Source organism: Platalea leucorodia (assembly GCF_965183815.1).
Source record: "Platalea leucorodia genome assembly, chromosome: 3".
NCBI classification, from domain to species: Eukaryota; Metazoa; Chordata; class Aves; order Pelecaniformes; family Threskiornithidae; genus Platalea; species Platalea leucorodia.
In genome coordinates, this window is record NC_138825.1 from 50791071 (window position 1) to 50807497 (window position 16427).

Sequence of the window (16427 nt, forward strand, 5' to 3'; positions counted from 1 at the left end):
TTTTTATACGTCTGGTCCAGTATGAGCATACCTAGCATGAAATAGTTTAGATTGACATCTCGATTGAATGTCAAGCAAATGTTCAGACCATTAAGACTGCAAACAAATGCACTTTTTTTTAATTTGAAGTCTTTTTTAGTTCATCTTTAAACTCGTTCCCTGATGACTCTTGTTGCCGAGACTATAGTTTTATAGGAAAGAAAACTTGTGTTGGCTGCAAGTTTATCAGGAGATTTTGGTCTTTTTGGGTTTAGCAGCTGCTTATGTTCTGTAGTATGCTTCATAGAGAAGAGAGGAGCTGTCAGTTTTAAAGAGAAGACTGAAGAAGTTTGGGTACAGGTTGTTGTCACATTTCAGATCTCCTGACTTAGGTGTTTGTGGTGAAATCCAGTCCCTGCCTAAGGACGTTGTTTTCTATAAAGAATCACCTGGATGCACTATCTGCAAGTCTTGATGCTGCCATTGACAGATTAATTTAGGTGGTTTGATGAAGTATTAGCTGGTTATCTGAAATACTACCTGATGTAGCCAAAGAGAGAGTAGGCATTTTAAACTCCCTTGTCTATATACAATCTCCTTGGCCTATGTACATCCTTTGTTCTTAGTGATTTAGCACCCTTCAACAACTGAAGCTCCTTACAAGAGCCTCTGTTTGTCCCAATGGTTTTTTTGGGTTTTTTTTTGCCTGCTTACATGTCTCAGATTACATTCATGGCCTCAGTTTTAAGTGCCCTGGGACAGAATAGCCTACATCTATCCATGGTGTGGCCCCTCTGACACCTCTAGAGTGCCTTGCAAATGTATAGGGTTGCACTGGACACAGCATGTATAACATTAGCTCGCTCAGCGCTGCTGATGTCCTCATTGCACACTCTGGCCAGCCAGCCTGCACAATGGTGACAGTCAGGCAGTGTCCCTCACCTCCCTGCACCTCTCGCATAGCAAACGAAATAGGGGAAGCCTGGGATGGCACCTGGGGCTGGACCTGAAGCACTGATTATGAAGATCTGTACTGCTTTCCCAGGGCCTCTCTATATTTGTCTGATAATCCTTGAAAGGGTGGGTAAGGAGCTTTGAAAATTTTTAAGGAAATGCTTGATGTTTCCTAGAAGAATTGGTCCCTGCATTCCCAAAAGTATGTTTGCAAGGCATACTGATATGACAGGTCAGCACCTTCTCCTGTTTCATAGAATCACAGAATTGTGAAGGTTGGAAAAGACCCTTAAGATCATCGAGTCCAACCGTTAACCTGTCACTGCCAAGTCCACCACTAAACCAGGTCCTCAAGCACCACATCTACCCGCCTTTTAAATACCTCCAGGGATGGAGACTCAACCACTTCCCTGGGCAGCCTGTGCCAGTGCCTGACTACCCTTTTGGTGAAGAATTTTTTCCTAATATCCAACCTAAACCTCCCCTGGCGCAGCTTCAGGCCATTTCCTGGGCAAAACACCTGTGCTGCCCTTCCCCACTGAGCTTGTAACAAAGCAGGACTTTACAGCCACCTCCCAGAAGGCGGTACTCCTCTGGCCCTCAGGACCCTGTTGTTGGCTAGAGGCCGCCTGCACCAGTTGACAGAGAGCTCTGTCTTGTGGTTCTCACTGACATCCTGTGAAACCAGCCTAAGATGCCTAAATTACAAATGAAAAAATATACAACAAGAGGAATCTCTCTGGATGTGGCCACTTCCCCCCATGTTTTGTGGCTTCTACACTTTATTTGTTTGGTTTTTTTCCTCTCCTCATCCAGTGAAGTTCTGCATCCCCGAAGTACATTTAGCCATCCCTCTCCATGTTACATGAAATTTGGGCTGTTCATTTATTCTAACTCCTCCTAGACTGCAATAATGTTATACACTATGAGGTCTGTAAAAGGAGATGTTTCTTTTGCAGAACCAGGCAGTTGTTTCTGTGGAGAAAGAGCTCTGTAGAAGGGAGTAAGTATTACATAGGAACTCGCTCTTCTCATTGCTATTCAGAAAACGTTTTAAGAAGTTACAGGGAAAACAGATCAACTTCTGGATTATGTTGGCACTTATTGACCCTGTGCTGTATTAATGAAGGTTTTTTGTTGCAGCAGAAGGGCTTTTTCTTTTCTGCAGGAGCATAAAATGCCCCTGGCACAGCTACCCTATAAGCATGAAAGCGTGGAAATTGATCTTCCTTTCAGTTTGTCATACGTAAAATTTACTTTAGATATTAAATTGTGTCCTTGAATATTTTTTTTTTGTGTCTTAATTGTTCAGAATGAATGCTTAAAATTTGTCTCACTCTATGATATTTCAGTATCTCCTTTCATGGAATAAAATGTTTTGTGATTCTCAGCCTCTTTGTTTAGATCTAAGTCACAGCACTATTCTTAAATCACCTGTCATGGGTTGCTGTCTTCTATTGCACCACAATATTCTAAAGACAAATAACCATAGAAATATTTTTATATAAATCCTGCAAAAGCATCCTTCTCTCTCATACTTATAGATTTGAATATGAATATTTATAACAGGATTTCCCTTCTTAATTGTTAATTCTTTTTCATAGCATTATAATATATGCAGCTACTAGAAATACAATGCCAGTATGATAGTGGTATGATAGTGCTAAACTAGTTTTTAGTCCACTTGAATTATTTTAATGTAATGTCACTTAAATTCAGAATTTTACAGTAAATATACCAAAATACTTGTAGACACTGAATCTTAAATAGAAGGAAATTAGCAATGGGAAGAATTAATTAATTAAAAGGAGTTGAGTATCAGTAATGTTTAAATTATGAACTAAACTACCATAACAAATTGAGAAACAGTACGTATGCTATACCTGATGACAAATAAATACTCTTTTTCCACCGAGTGTGTTGAATTTTTTTTGAGTAATTACTTTCCTAAAGTAAGTTTTACACCAAATATGCAGAGGTCTGTGTTAGCAACCACATTGGATAGTGTTTATACCAAGATTTGCTGATGACTTATTCAGTGTTTAAATACATGGTTTCATAAAGAATATTGTGGCTTTTCAACTAAACATAATTGTGGTTATCCAATCTAGAATGCCTAGAACCAAATAAATAAACCTCTTTCATTCCACTGTAATAAAAATAAAACCATTCTACAGCATGATGGAGTAATTCTTTGCTGGTGAATGATCTAAGTCAGTCATAGAATTACTTAATTGTGAATCTGGACAAATTCTATTCATCTGGCCAGTTGTGGATCCACAGATTGTCAGTAATAGAAATCTGCCGTATTACAACTGTATATATTACACAGTTACCATCTTCTTAGTAACATGGATGCATGCAATGATTTGCCCTGCTTACAAAATGTTCGCAAGCATATGTTGCAGAGGTGAGGATAAAGGGCACGTAGCTTATTATGTAATTACTATGCACGCAGAACTGCCGCTTGATTATGGGAAAAGTTATTGTTCTGCCACGGCTGTTATGCCAGTGGGCTCGTTTTGATGATGTGTTCTCTTAATGTATTAGCTTTAACCTTTGAAGATTTGGTTTAAATCCTGACTGTGCATCAAAGGCAAAGAGATATGTATTCATTTCCAAGTTCTGAGAAGGCATTTTTCCACATGATAAAGGCTTTGTGCATGTGTGCTTTATTAGCTATTGTTGCTTTAGGATATGTGGCTACACATACTTTTGCAGATATGGGTTAACATGTATGAATAACATAGACTCTCTGCCATTTTCCTGTTATATGGCTATTACGGCTATATCGTAAGTATAAAAATTCCACTTTCGTGAAACTGTGCTATTGTTTGAAGAATCATACAGTAGTAAATGTGGGACACAACAGAGGACAGTCAATGGAAGCTTGCCAGCTTCCATACGGTGCTAATAATGGTTATGGCATGCTGTATTGTAAACTCAAGACTTAGAGCAGTTTATGCATGTATGCAGTGTGGCCTTACATTGCTGTCAAAATTTATAATCAACACATCAGTTTACAGACAGAATTATTAAGTGTTAAGTTTGTTATACATTGAGAACATTTTGGACACCCTACGTCTCAAATATTCTGATACGTCCATCTGGAGCGATAGATTAATATACCACCATGTGTTAAGAAGGGGTCATGGCAAAGATTGTGTGTTTTCAGGAGCCATTTTAAAGTCAAGATTAAGATCTGCTTAATTTAAAGGAATCAGGAATTGTTATTATCGAGCAAGCACTTGGGTTTTTTGTTGGTGGAGTTTGGGGTTTTTTTTGAGATGAAGAAGCCAAATGTATCCTAAATATATGGCCACATGCTCTGTATTCATAACATAGTGTGTTGTATGTAGAAATGCATGAAAGTAAGAGTGGGAATAAAAGTTATATCATAGAATATATTGTGTAAGTTACATGCTTAATCCATCAGTAAGTGTCACATGTACAGGTTTCCCCAAACTTACAGACAGGAAAGATCTAGAGAATTATGGAGCAGAGTTACATATGTGCACATAAATGTGGGAGTGGTGGGTAGACTGTGGTACTCTGAATTTTAGTGGCATTTTTCATAGTACTGTTTACATTAGTCTGGTCTATATTACATTTGGCTCTAAAGTATGAATGAGCAGGAAAACAAGTCTTGGTCTTTCAAGCAACATTAATTCGTCTAAATAGCACCAGCTTCATTTTTAGTTTAAGCAACACAGTTTACTGCATCACTGAATTCAATAAGTAATTATCCATATTACCTTCTTCAGTTACCACATTACCAGTTTTGGGCAGGGTAATGAATCTTTACTTACTGCCAAGTATTGCTTTCTGTGAAATTATTGTTTGTGATGCTGTCATGCTACACACGCACATTTACTGACAGTTTTATCAGCCCTTCAGGACTTGGTTTCAGGACTCAGGAACTGGGTAACCAAAGGCAGCTGGGCCCCCGGAGGGCGGCTGCATCTCCTTTCCTATGAGATTTTAGCCATGTCATGCAGTTTCATTGTACCAGTAACCAGCACCCTATTGCTCCCATCTTAATATCCTAACTGATTTGTCATCTCTTTCTGGCTTTGTCTGCTGTCTTTAGTTGAAACAAATGCCTGTTAAGCCACAGTGGCTAGCATGATTTTGACTCATGCGTTTTCTGTCCTTTAGTCTGTTGGTGTTAATTGCTGCTGTATCTGAAAGGCTGAGTTCCTTGAGCTACTACCTCAAAGCTCTGGTGCTGGGTGCAATTCTGTCATTTGGTTCATGAATTTGAGGTGGAAGATGCTGGCAAAAGCAGCTAGTTGCCTCCTTTCGTGGTGGAGTAGGAGCTTAAAAGGAAGGAGCTGAAGGTTACTTACCTTCTAATTGTCGCATCTCTCAGTTTCTTCTTGATACATCGTCACGTGACCCTGGACAACTTTAAGCGATTACAAATTGCTCAGTGGTGTACTGGGTACACTTTGAACAAATGTCTAATGGAGCATAGAGTGGAGTGCTGTGCCTCTTGCTTAGCAATGACCCAGTTCTTCAGGCAGCTGGATTACGACAGTCACGATTGACTTGGTATTGAAATCTCAACGTATTATTTTTAATGAGTTTATATGTTTGAAACCTGCAAAATACATCTGAGTTATTCTAAAATGTTCTCGTCTTTGCTTCCATAGTACCAGGATACGAATATGCAAGGTGTAGTGTACGAATTGAACAGCTACATAGAACAGCGCCTGGATACAGGAGGAGATAACCAACTACTTCTGTATGAACTGAGCAGCATCATTAAAATAGGTAAGACAGAGAATCAGATGTCTCTGATCTGTTACTTAGCATCAGTGCACAGCACATTTCTTATGTGGTTTAATTAATAAAGACAGGTATTAAGGGATAATGGTGTTTTCTTTGGATCTTGTCTCAGTATGAACTTACTTCACCTTCTGTCCCTCAGTGAATCCCTGACTGCACTTAAGTTAATTTCATCTTTGGAGAGAGCTGTGTATCCAATTGCACAATTAGAGACCCCTGTTAAATGAACCAAAGAATAGACTATTCTGGTTATGATGGTGTTGGTTATGAGGGTGTTGCAATGTCAATATTGAAAGTAAAAAAAAAATCTGATGTAAATATCACTGCATACTTGAATGCCTTTTGAAACAACACTGAGATGTTACTGAAAGAGGGCATATCTTTTGTGTGATCTCATATTACATTCAGTTGTTTAACTATTTTTTCTATCTGATGTAAGTACCTTTTTTGGTAAGAAAATACCATATATTATCAAAAGTTAAAAAGTAAAACAAAAAAAAAAATTCCCAATAACAATATAAGTGTAATTCAGCTTCTTTTTAGCCAGAGTGGGCGTTCTCAGACTTCAATAAGAAGTATCAGTAGCTTTGTTCAGTATAGCTTTCAGTCAACTCTTTAGAAAGGTTTTACCGTCCCCACTACTTCATCATTTTGTAACGGCGAGTAATAGTTCTGGTTTATATACATGATGTTTTAAAAGGACCACTTCTGTTTACTGATTTTGCTTAAGTGGTTATTTGGATATTGATGTCCAGCTCACAGCAAATCAGACTGGATTTTGTTAATACACAGCAAATGAGAAGCTGTAGCAGACGGGGGTCTGCTTATCTTTTATGATTTTTTTTTTTTCTTTTGTAAAGCAGACGAGATTTTTTTATACATATTTTTTTTATATTTCCTTTACAGTGGTCATTTGCCTCATAACTCAATGTTCCTACACACTACAGCTGAAGGATTTAAAATCTGAATGCAAATTACCATGCCCTGAACTCTCACTGGTGTTACGCAGTTGACAATAAGCAAGTAACTACACAGTGGGATTTTTTTCCTTTTGTCAAACAAATGCAGAAAGCCAATTGATTTGATCACACACAAGTATAATCACTCCCCTGAAATGTACTAAATGGATTCTTGTGCTCATTCATAAAAAACAGGTAGCGGATATGTACTTTTACTGGTTTGAATGTTTATTAACTGTTGGAAAGACAGACAGGCTTACTTACACTCAGAGCATCAAAGTCTATTGTGTGTAAAGCGGCATAAAAAACATTGACTGCTATATCCTCTTCTGATTTTGAGAGTTTTCATTTTAGCAATAAGTTATGATGGTGGGTTGCCCTTAAACTTTACCCTGACTTTACCTTGTTTCATACAACAATCTGAATCTGGCAGAAATCTGACAAGTATAAACTTTCTGGTGTGCGTCAGTGTTTTTAATAGGAGGCAGGTGCACAAAATAGAAACAGTTTGTTTTGAAACACATTTTTATGGCAATATTTGCTACATTTTATTTTCCCATAATTTTCTATCTTAATGCAAGGAGCTTACCATCTACAAATGGTATTTATTTTACTTATGAAAATGATAATGTTATCGGCCTGTTTATATTGTAAATACATGTTCTTATGTTACTTCTATACTGTCATATGAATTAATTTGAATTTACAGACATTAGGCCTTGGAATAAGAATAAGATGTATAAAGACGTTGTTTCTAATTATCTTTTAGAATGTAGTAAATCACAATGTGGAAAATAAGAATTATCTCATGCCTCTAACTTTGTAGAGTCTGGGAAGTTTCAAGGGACACAGCAATAGACCTTCACCTTTAGAATTTCAGTTGTTTGTCTTAAGTGGAATTGAATCTGTGGTTTCACCTCAGAGATCTTGTGTAAGTTCGATTTCCCCCTGTGAGTACAATTATTTCTTTTATTATTGCTTTGGCAGCTACAAAAGCTGATGGATTTGCACTATATTTCCTGGGAGAATGCAATAATGTAAGTATACTGGATTAAGATGCTGCTTTTCTGTACAGTTACAAATGTGTTTTCCAATTTGACAATGATATTTTGATTTTATTTTGCACATCACTTAGCAGGAAATACTACCTGAGTGCTGAATATTAGCTTTATGTTATCTTTACTTCTGTGAAATAGAAGTTTATTGAACATAGTGGCAATGAAAAAATGTTTCCTACATTTAGATCCTTGGCCTTTTAATTTTTTTTTTTAAAGACTTGGCAGTAATGCTGTTGTTTCTCTGACTGTAGCAACTTAATTTGCAGTTTAGCCCCATTATTAATTGTCTCTAACAAACAGAAAACTTAACTTGGCTTTACTCTCTGCATAGCCTATTCTTTTAATCTATTTATCTCTCTGAGTTTTGTTTTTTAAATGTTATCAGGTGTTCTGTTAACTGCCAGCTCCAACTTGATAGTGAGATCATGCAAATTTCAGATGTAGATTTTAGTTAGCATAAAATAAATTGTACATTTAAAATTTATGAATGAATTTAGTTTCTGATGTAATAATTTGAATAACAATGAGTCCAATATTTGCTCTTTTGTTAGTTGGCATTTAGAACGCATTACATTTTTTTCTGTCCAGATTAATTTGTACAGTTACCATTATACAAGATATTGTAGTTACTTCGAATGGCTCCCAAGAAGGAAATGCAGTTTATACTTCAGTCAGTTCCATCAACTTAAAAATTACAATTTGTCAGAAATGTTGTGTCTTTCGTTGGTTCAAGAAACAAATTAAACTCTTCTTACTGAAAAATGACTAGAGAGGAAAATATTTTTCTCATTGTTTTTGTTTCCTTACTTTACACAGCCAGTTTTAATAGTTTATTTTTGTATATTCCATTAGCCAATTTCCTTTGCTCTTTGTGAAATAATTGAATTCAGAAAAAGAATGACATTTTTGAAATAATGGAAACAGGATTGAAGATGTACAAACCTGCAGGTGATGTGAGCCTTTCCTGAGAATATTTTTTACTTATTCAAAAAGATAGTGTCTAATTTGAAGTATGTAGAAGGCGGCCCATACATGAATTTCCTAAAAGAATGGAAATGGGGTTTGCATTTTTTTCATTTAATGATTATTTCATATAATAAAGATAACCCGTTTTATTATTCGGAAGTTGGGTCTGCTCTGAATGAGTTCTGTAAGTATGTAAATAGCATATATTTTTTAATAACCCTTTCACTGAAGGCTGTAATTTAAGTAACATGCTGTTCATCCTTTGTGAATGCAATCTTTGGTTCTCATTAGTAGGTGACAGAGTCCACTGTCATGGGGGGGGTGATGCAAACGGTCACTGAAGGTCTTCCTCCTGCTGCCACAGGCAGGAGCTTGCAGGAAGTGCCGCCATCCGTTCCGAACGCACAGCGCTGGCCAGCTCCAGTGGCAGTAACTGCATGCCAGCTGAGCATGCGCATTTCTAAATGCTTTGTAAAAGATTACAGTAAAATTAACTTAACAGCGTGAGACCTAGAGAATTCTTACTGTGGTGAGGTTTTTCCTATTAGATTAGTGTGGCATAATACAGGGTTCCTTCCAGTCTTCTGATACCTTGAGAGCCTGGGCACTTTATGACCTTTTTCTTTTTTTTTTTTTTTTTTTTTTTTTAATAGCCTATTAGGCAGTTGAATCCATTTGCTTGCCAGTATAACTCTTTCCTGAAAAAAGTTCCAACCAAAAACACACGTTGACTTTATTAACCACTGTTATGTAGCTGCATCTCCCAAAATGGAATGTTCTTCACATAGTTATTATAGGGACTGATCCCAAGTCCTTTGAAGTTAGTGTGAGATTTTCCATTCACATTAGTGGGCTTTGGGCCAGACTCATGTTTGTAGTCTTGTAACTAAATGGTAATGCATTAGCCTACTTTTGTAAGAAATTGTCATTGAAAATTAATTTGGATACCTTTGTCTCTTGAATATTTAATTCAAAGGGTGTGTCCAAGTGAGATTATCCATTATCCAGCAAATACTGGCAATGTATTTTTCTTTATTTTTATTAAATATCTTTTTTAAATGGGAGCAAAAATATTCTGCATAGCATAAATGGCAGAAAGGAGCTCATTCTTCAAGCTGAAGTTTCAAAAATGATAAAAAACCCTATCATTAGCCTGGACAAAATAGTTGCTGAACACCTATGGCCACATGTTGAAGAATGACTTCTATTTTTTAGTGGTTTAATTTTTTGATGCTTGGCTCATGACTTAACTTCCACAAAGTCAGCAAAACTTTTTTTTTTTTTTTTTTTTTCAGTTTTAGCATTTGGCTTTTTGTCAGCTTGAGAAATATACATAAATCTGTTTGTATTTTTCCTGTCAGAATCCTCATGTTTTAGAACTAGACCTAATTTAACAGTTTTTTCCACCATGCCTTCAAAGAAATAATTTGTGCCTGAAGACAGCTTTTCTGTAGAGTGTGTATATGTCTTTCTGAGAATCAGGTACTGGGAGGGGATTGTGTAAGAATGGAGGAATCCTATTAATAAGTGAGGTATCTACTTTCTCCCAAATGGTTTTGTAATGTTTAGTGATGTGTGTTCTGACTATACTCTGTAAGGGAGCTTAGGATCAAAACTGAAGCAAAAGCATTAACTCCATTTCAGCTCCCGCTGTAAATATGTATAGGTGTACTTGTGCCTGTTTAAAGAAATCCAAATTTGAGAGTTGTGACATGTGTTAATCTCAGCTAAGAAATGTTTCTGCAATACAAGATTTCCACAACTACCTTTAGCCTAGATTAAATAGTGAGTTTCTAATTAGGATGGAAGATAATTTCCTTTTACAGAAATTCTAGATATTTACAAAATGAAAATCAGCAAATGATTACTGCATATTGTGTACTATTATTTCTTAATACTAAGAGAATTACCGTATCTATGCAATTTTTTTTTTTCATGGGTTACTAAGAATTCATTGTAAATCTTTCTTTGGTGCCATTTTTAACATGGGCAGCACTTCCCTTACCTGAAAATTATATTAGAACTGAAAGAAAATTTGTTTAATGTAAAGAAAAGCTCTAGATTAGCTGGTCCTTTTCTTTTTGCAAAACATAGATGATACACTAACCTTTAAAGGAGGACCTTGTTTTAGAGAAAAATTCTTTGGAGTTTAACAGCACAAATGTGAGTTTGTTAAAACACCTATCCATATATAAAGTTTCTTTATGGCCTTATTTTCTTTCTCCCTGTTGAAGTATACAAAACTATATCTTGACTTCTATTAGAGCTGGGTAACAGCATAAGGACAAGGTAATTTCTGGCTGACAGGTCAGGTCAAATGCCTTCAGGATCTTTACTTGAGTGCATTTGCTTGAAATGGAAGATGCCACACCAATTGCAGGTTACAGTGTGTTTCTTTATGCAGGTATTACTCGGAATTGGTGCCAGAATGAGTGTGGCCAGTTAGTTATTTTAGCGACCTTCTGGTTGTTCAAATTGCTTGGGAGCGCTACCACTTGTCGCAGTCCTTGCTAAGGGTGTTCTGATAGTATGGTTCTGCTTTTCAAATGATTGCCCCCAAGCAGGTAGGTACCACTCGCATGCCCAACTCCTTCCTTCCCCATAAAGTTGTCCTCTGTATCAGAATCTGGTTTTGCAATTGCTATACATATGGCAGAATGCATTACAAAACACTCAGGTACGAGAAGCAATATGGCTTCCTCATCAGGGTCAAGTGATCTGAACAGACCTGTACCCTTACTGCCTCTGGTTCTTGAACTTTCTCCATATCTAAGAAGTTATCTTTGTCCATGGGTTGGTGCAGTTATGCAAATAAAATGATTTATTCTTAAGATACGTAACAACCATTATGCAAATACTATATATTGAAGACCAGAAACCCTTCCAAATCAAACAGGAATGTTTCACAACTCTCCAGCAAAGGACCTGACTTTATTTCAGTTTTCTGTTTTGTTCCTTATGGGGATGAATATGTAGTTCATAATTATCATGTTATGACCTTAACTGAATATCATCTTCAAACATGACTTAAAGGATTTACTGGAATTCTCTTATTGGATGGTGGTGTGTGTGTAAATCAATGTGTCTAAGTACCATGCTAGCTGAGAGTGGATTTAAGCCCATAAGCTGACATCTTTACAAGGCAATATTTCTAAAATATTTATCACAGCTATGGAGCTTCTAATGTATTATTATATTATCTGATTGTTGGGATGCTTCTTGTTTATAGTCCTTATTTGTGTGAGTAATTCACCTCATGATTACATAGTGATTCCCACGTAAGGATGTATGACTTCGAATTTAATAGGCATACACTTAAAGTAGCTTTTACTAGGTCTTGTAAGTTTTACTTCCTGAAACTGCAAATTGTGTTGTCAAAGAGATCATCCTTGCTTCAGACAGAAGTTTCCAATAGCTTTATTTTAAGAGATAATTATGTGAGGCCACAAATACATGCACATACTCTGTGCTTCAGGGTGTACCTTATTAAGCTATTCTAGAATTTCTGGTCATATAGAAATTGTTGCAGCTTGATGTGCACTGCCACCTAGTGAATTTATGGAGTGGGTGATTTGAATTACTAAGACGAAGGGAAAGACAACTACTGCTTGCTAACTGTCTCAGGTTTTTGTGCCAGGCTACGGCACATTATTTTGAATGTGTAGACATCTCTGAAATTTGAGTCTTTTAAAAATGTTTCTAGGTGAAACCCTTCTAGCTGCGAGTCAATTCAGAAAATTTTGGTCTCTATCCTTGAATCAATTCTAACGTGATGTATTCTTTTTATATATAAAGTGGAAGAAATCTGTTGCTTTCTTATTTGCCAGTGAATAGTGATACTCAGCAGAGAGGGAAAGTTGTTGATGAGTTATAGTGTCTGAGTTTAACTTTGAATCAATAAATTTTATCAAACTGAAAGAAACGAGATAAATAACTGTCAAGATATATTTTAGTGACATCTTCGTCCTGTTTCATTTAATATTCAGGTAAATAGACGTGTGGAATATGGTCATGATAAATATACTATAGGTAGAATGCAGAACTAGTTAGAAAACTAGACAGAGACTAGTTGTTTGTGGTTCACTATCAGGATGGGAGGGTATTTTGCATAAATCCTTAAGGATTTATCCTGGATCTGGTTTTGCTCAGATTATTCATTAATGCATGGGTGAAGGAAGAATATAGGCTTATTAAATTTGCATATGACATGAAATTGTGAAGGACTGTAGATGTGTTTATAGGGACGGATTAGAATTCAAAACAATCTTGGGAAAATTGTCTGAAGAAACCGGACAGTGATTTAGTGAGGACAAGTGCTGGGCTCTCCGTAGATTGCTTCTCTCTCTGTGGGGCAGTTGATGACTTTGAGAAAGATTCTAGGGTTTGCAGTGAATTTGAAGGTAAACATGAGTCAGCAATATTGCTGTAGCAAAAACACCCACTGTTTTATGTAGCAGAAGCAGAAATCTAGCCTTCGTGTAAATTAATTTTCCCATTCCTCCATCCACTGCTATGGTATCAGGTGGAATAATATGTCTGGTTTAAGCACTGCACTTTTAAGAAAAAATTGGACGAGCTGAAGTGAGTTCAGGAGAGGGCAGGGAGAATGGTCAGGAAACAAAAGAACTGGTATTGCTTAGTCTAAAGAAAAGAAAGCTGAGGGGTTAAGATATGCCTGGATAAGGCAGCGATGAAGGGAATCATCTCTTCTCCATACCTATGGTGTGTAGGGCAAGAAGCAGCAGGCTTGAATTGTCATTAGGAAAGCTTCCCCAGTTATGGCTGCACTAGAGTGTGTTGCTTGAGAAAGCTCAGGGATCCTCATCCCTGGAGGTGTTTGAGAACTGTCTGGACCAACATCTTTCAGAAAAATGCTTAGCTGACCATGCCTTAAAATGGAAGGGATGGAAGAGAGGTACGTCAGCTTGGTTTTCTATGTCAATGAACTGGTGTAACTCTTGTGGTGTTTTTCAGTTGTGTAAATCAACTGGAAAGTTTCCAGGAATGAAGTGCAGTTAGAAATTGATACCATTCAGAAGGATGAAAACATTAAAAAAACCGCCCACAACCACTAGTTGTTTTACAGCATGTAAGTAGATCGTCTTCACTTCACAAGCATCCAACACTTGTTCATACTATGTAGTTCAAAAATGCAAATCTCCTGTCAAGTATACTCTCAGTTATCAAGAAGGAAATAAGAAGTTTTTATAAACAATGGAGGTAGCTGCTGTGGTTTTTTTTTTTCCCTTCTTTTATCCCTGTGTGCTTCATGTAGTAGGATTGCTGCACTTGTCTTTAAACCCAGGACATAATTGCCTATAGCTCTTTCAGATTTTAGCATAGTAGTATTGGGCTACTACTTCAACTTAGCCAGTTTACAAATCTAAGGTTTTTGCCAGTGGATACTTTCCAGATTAGTTCTGTTTGGTTTTCTTGGTTATCATTGCTTATTGTGATGAGTTTTATTCCTGAAAAAAAACTGGCCTTAAGGCACAGCCTTTATACCTATCTGCAAATAATTTTATCATTAGGCTGTGTGGTCTTACCTGTAGGTTGTTACGTCCTTTACCAAGAGTAAAGATCTATTGCTGTTACTGAACAGAAAAGATGTGAGCAGCAAAAACCATTAAGCTCACTTGATATCAACTTGCTTAATTCCCATTTTTCTTTAGTTTTTTTTTTCCAAGCATCAAGTCGTATAGCAATGCTTTAGTATTAAGGCTTTCATTTAATGTCAGTTGGTTATTAAATGATTTTCCATTAAGCATTTTTAGGGCCAGTTTTATCAGCAAAATTTGCTGTGGAAGGAACTAGATCAGGATTCAGTCACCCCTACCACCAAAACAGTTTGTTAATGGAATGCTTGTCACATGTACTTTTTAACCCTGTTACTAATAATTAAACTTGATTCTTATCGAGACCTCTTTTCTGCAAAGAAATTTTAGAAAAATCAGTTTAGAATTGCTATTTGCTTAATTATAAGAAGTATTATAGAAAAAGAAGAAACAACTGAGCAGTTTGTGAAATGGCAAGCAATACATGTTTGCAGTTGAAATCCAGCCCTGGCAAACTTTATATAGTTAGTTGAATGGTTTCTAGCCTTTGTGGGTTGGGATTTGGTGTTGTGCCAGATTCCCATGGGCTACACACCAACAGCCACTAGAAAAATAGCATCAATTACACCTGTAGCTGATCTCTTCATCAGAAGAGCCAAAGACTGAAAGCACCTGAAAACTGTAGGTACTTTCTTATCACTGTAAGAATATCTGTCGGGAGGTGCTGATGGTATTGTATTGTGAGACTTGATCTGCTGCTGCTCATTTTTTCTTTTACTGGGATTTTAATCTGCTTCCTCTGTCAAGCATTAGATTTCACTAGGAAAAACCAACTGTGGGGCCAAGTTACGACAACATGACAAGATGAATATCAGTGATTCTTCATGTGCATGCTCCTAGCTGTTACAAACGAGGAGTAATGAGGGTTTTTTCAGCCACAGTAAAAGAGGTTCAAGAGAAATGACTTCATAATTTCAACAGACTGTGTGCATGGCACCCAGAAAAGAGCACCAAAAGCCATGGTATTATGGCTTATTGGATATATACTAATTTTGTTATGTATCTGAAAGCCAAGTTTGCTGTGTTTAGCTGTGAATTGAGAATGCTGTCATGTTGATATCCCTCAAGAACTGATTACAGTGTACATCCTTCTGCATTCCTGAAGACTGGAAGACATGTAAATATATTAACATTTTAAAAATCCATTAGAGATTAGAATATATTGCCTATACCTAAAGTGCCTATGAAATGGGTGAATTTTGTTACATTTGTCCGTGTTCACCAGTGGTTGAACCTTTATTATGGTTGTCATTTGCTTTGGACTGTCTGTTTTCTTTCAGTTTGTTTTTTTTAAGCATCTCTTGTTCTCTGTGGTCATGATAAGGCCATTAGTGGATTGCAAACCACACTGTAACATCAGTCAAAATTAACAGGAGTTTTTTTGGTTGGAGACTTTATCAAAGTGAATTAAGAGATTAAAATAGGAGGGAAGGAATAATTTTGAAGATTTTGGGCCCAGCTGGAACAATCTGTTGTGTCACAGAAGGCAGGAAAGGAAGCACCTCATGTGCTCTGAGGTTCCAATAAGGTATAGGAGGTTTCTAGTATCAGACTTTGGTGTTCCCCTGCCTAACTACGTTTAAAGAAAGAAGTCCCTCATCATATGGAACTTGTTGGAAAAAGATTGGTAAGAGGGTAGTTGAGTTTGATGTAGGTAAGGAGATTCTGTCTGTGTCTGGAAGGACAGGAAACAGATCAAAATAGGGAACTGCAGGATCCTGTGGGCTGCCAGGTGCCAGAATGCATGAACCTGGAAGCTTCCAAAGGATTCGCTCTCCAAGCCAATGTTTGCTCTTTTGGTAGTTTATCAAACCCAGAGTGACTCTCGCATCTTGGTTGCCTTATCCCTCATCAGCAGTAGAGATATCTAATGCTCTGTCTACACTAGATATCTTTTATTACTTAACTTTTGTCAGAAGAGAGACTGACATTGCAATATCAGTAAAAAGCTATTCATGTTTATCTGTTTCTGATACTGACTTACATTGTCACTGCAAGTGGTTATAGCAGCAAAAGATACTGTAAGCAGCGCACAGGCATCCTGCTGTCTCCTCAGCCTTTTCCTTTTACTGCAGTTTGAGTTATCTGCATAGCATTTGGGAAAT

The 16427-nt window shown here is 36.9% G+C and overlaps 1 protein-coding gene across 1 annotated transcript in view; it reads left to right on the forward strand.

Moving 5' to 3' along the window:
• Nucleotides 1-16427, forward strand: part of PDE10A (phosphodiesterase 10A) — a gene marked incomplete at its 5' end in the record, with an annotated part of 194711 nt that overhangs the window by 122633 nt on the left and 55651 nt on the right. Inside the window, 2 exons of the mRNA XM_082306315.1 lie at nucleotides 5589-5709; nucleotides 7671-7720. Of these exons, the coding sequence (XP_082162441.1) occupies nucleotides 5589-5709; nucleotides 7671-7720 (171 nt within the window). The remainder of the gene's footprint in view (nucleotides 1-5588; nucleotides 5710-7670; nucleotides 7721-16427) is intronic.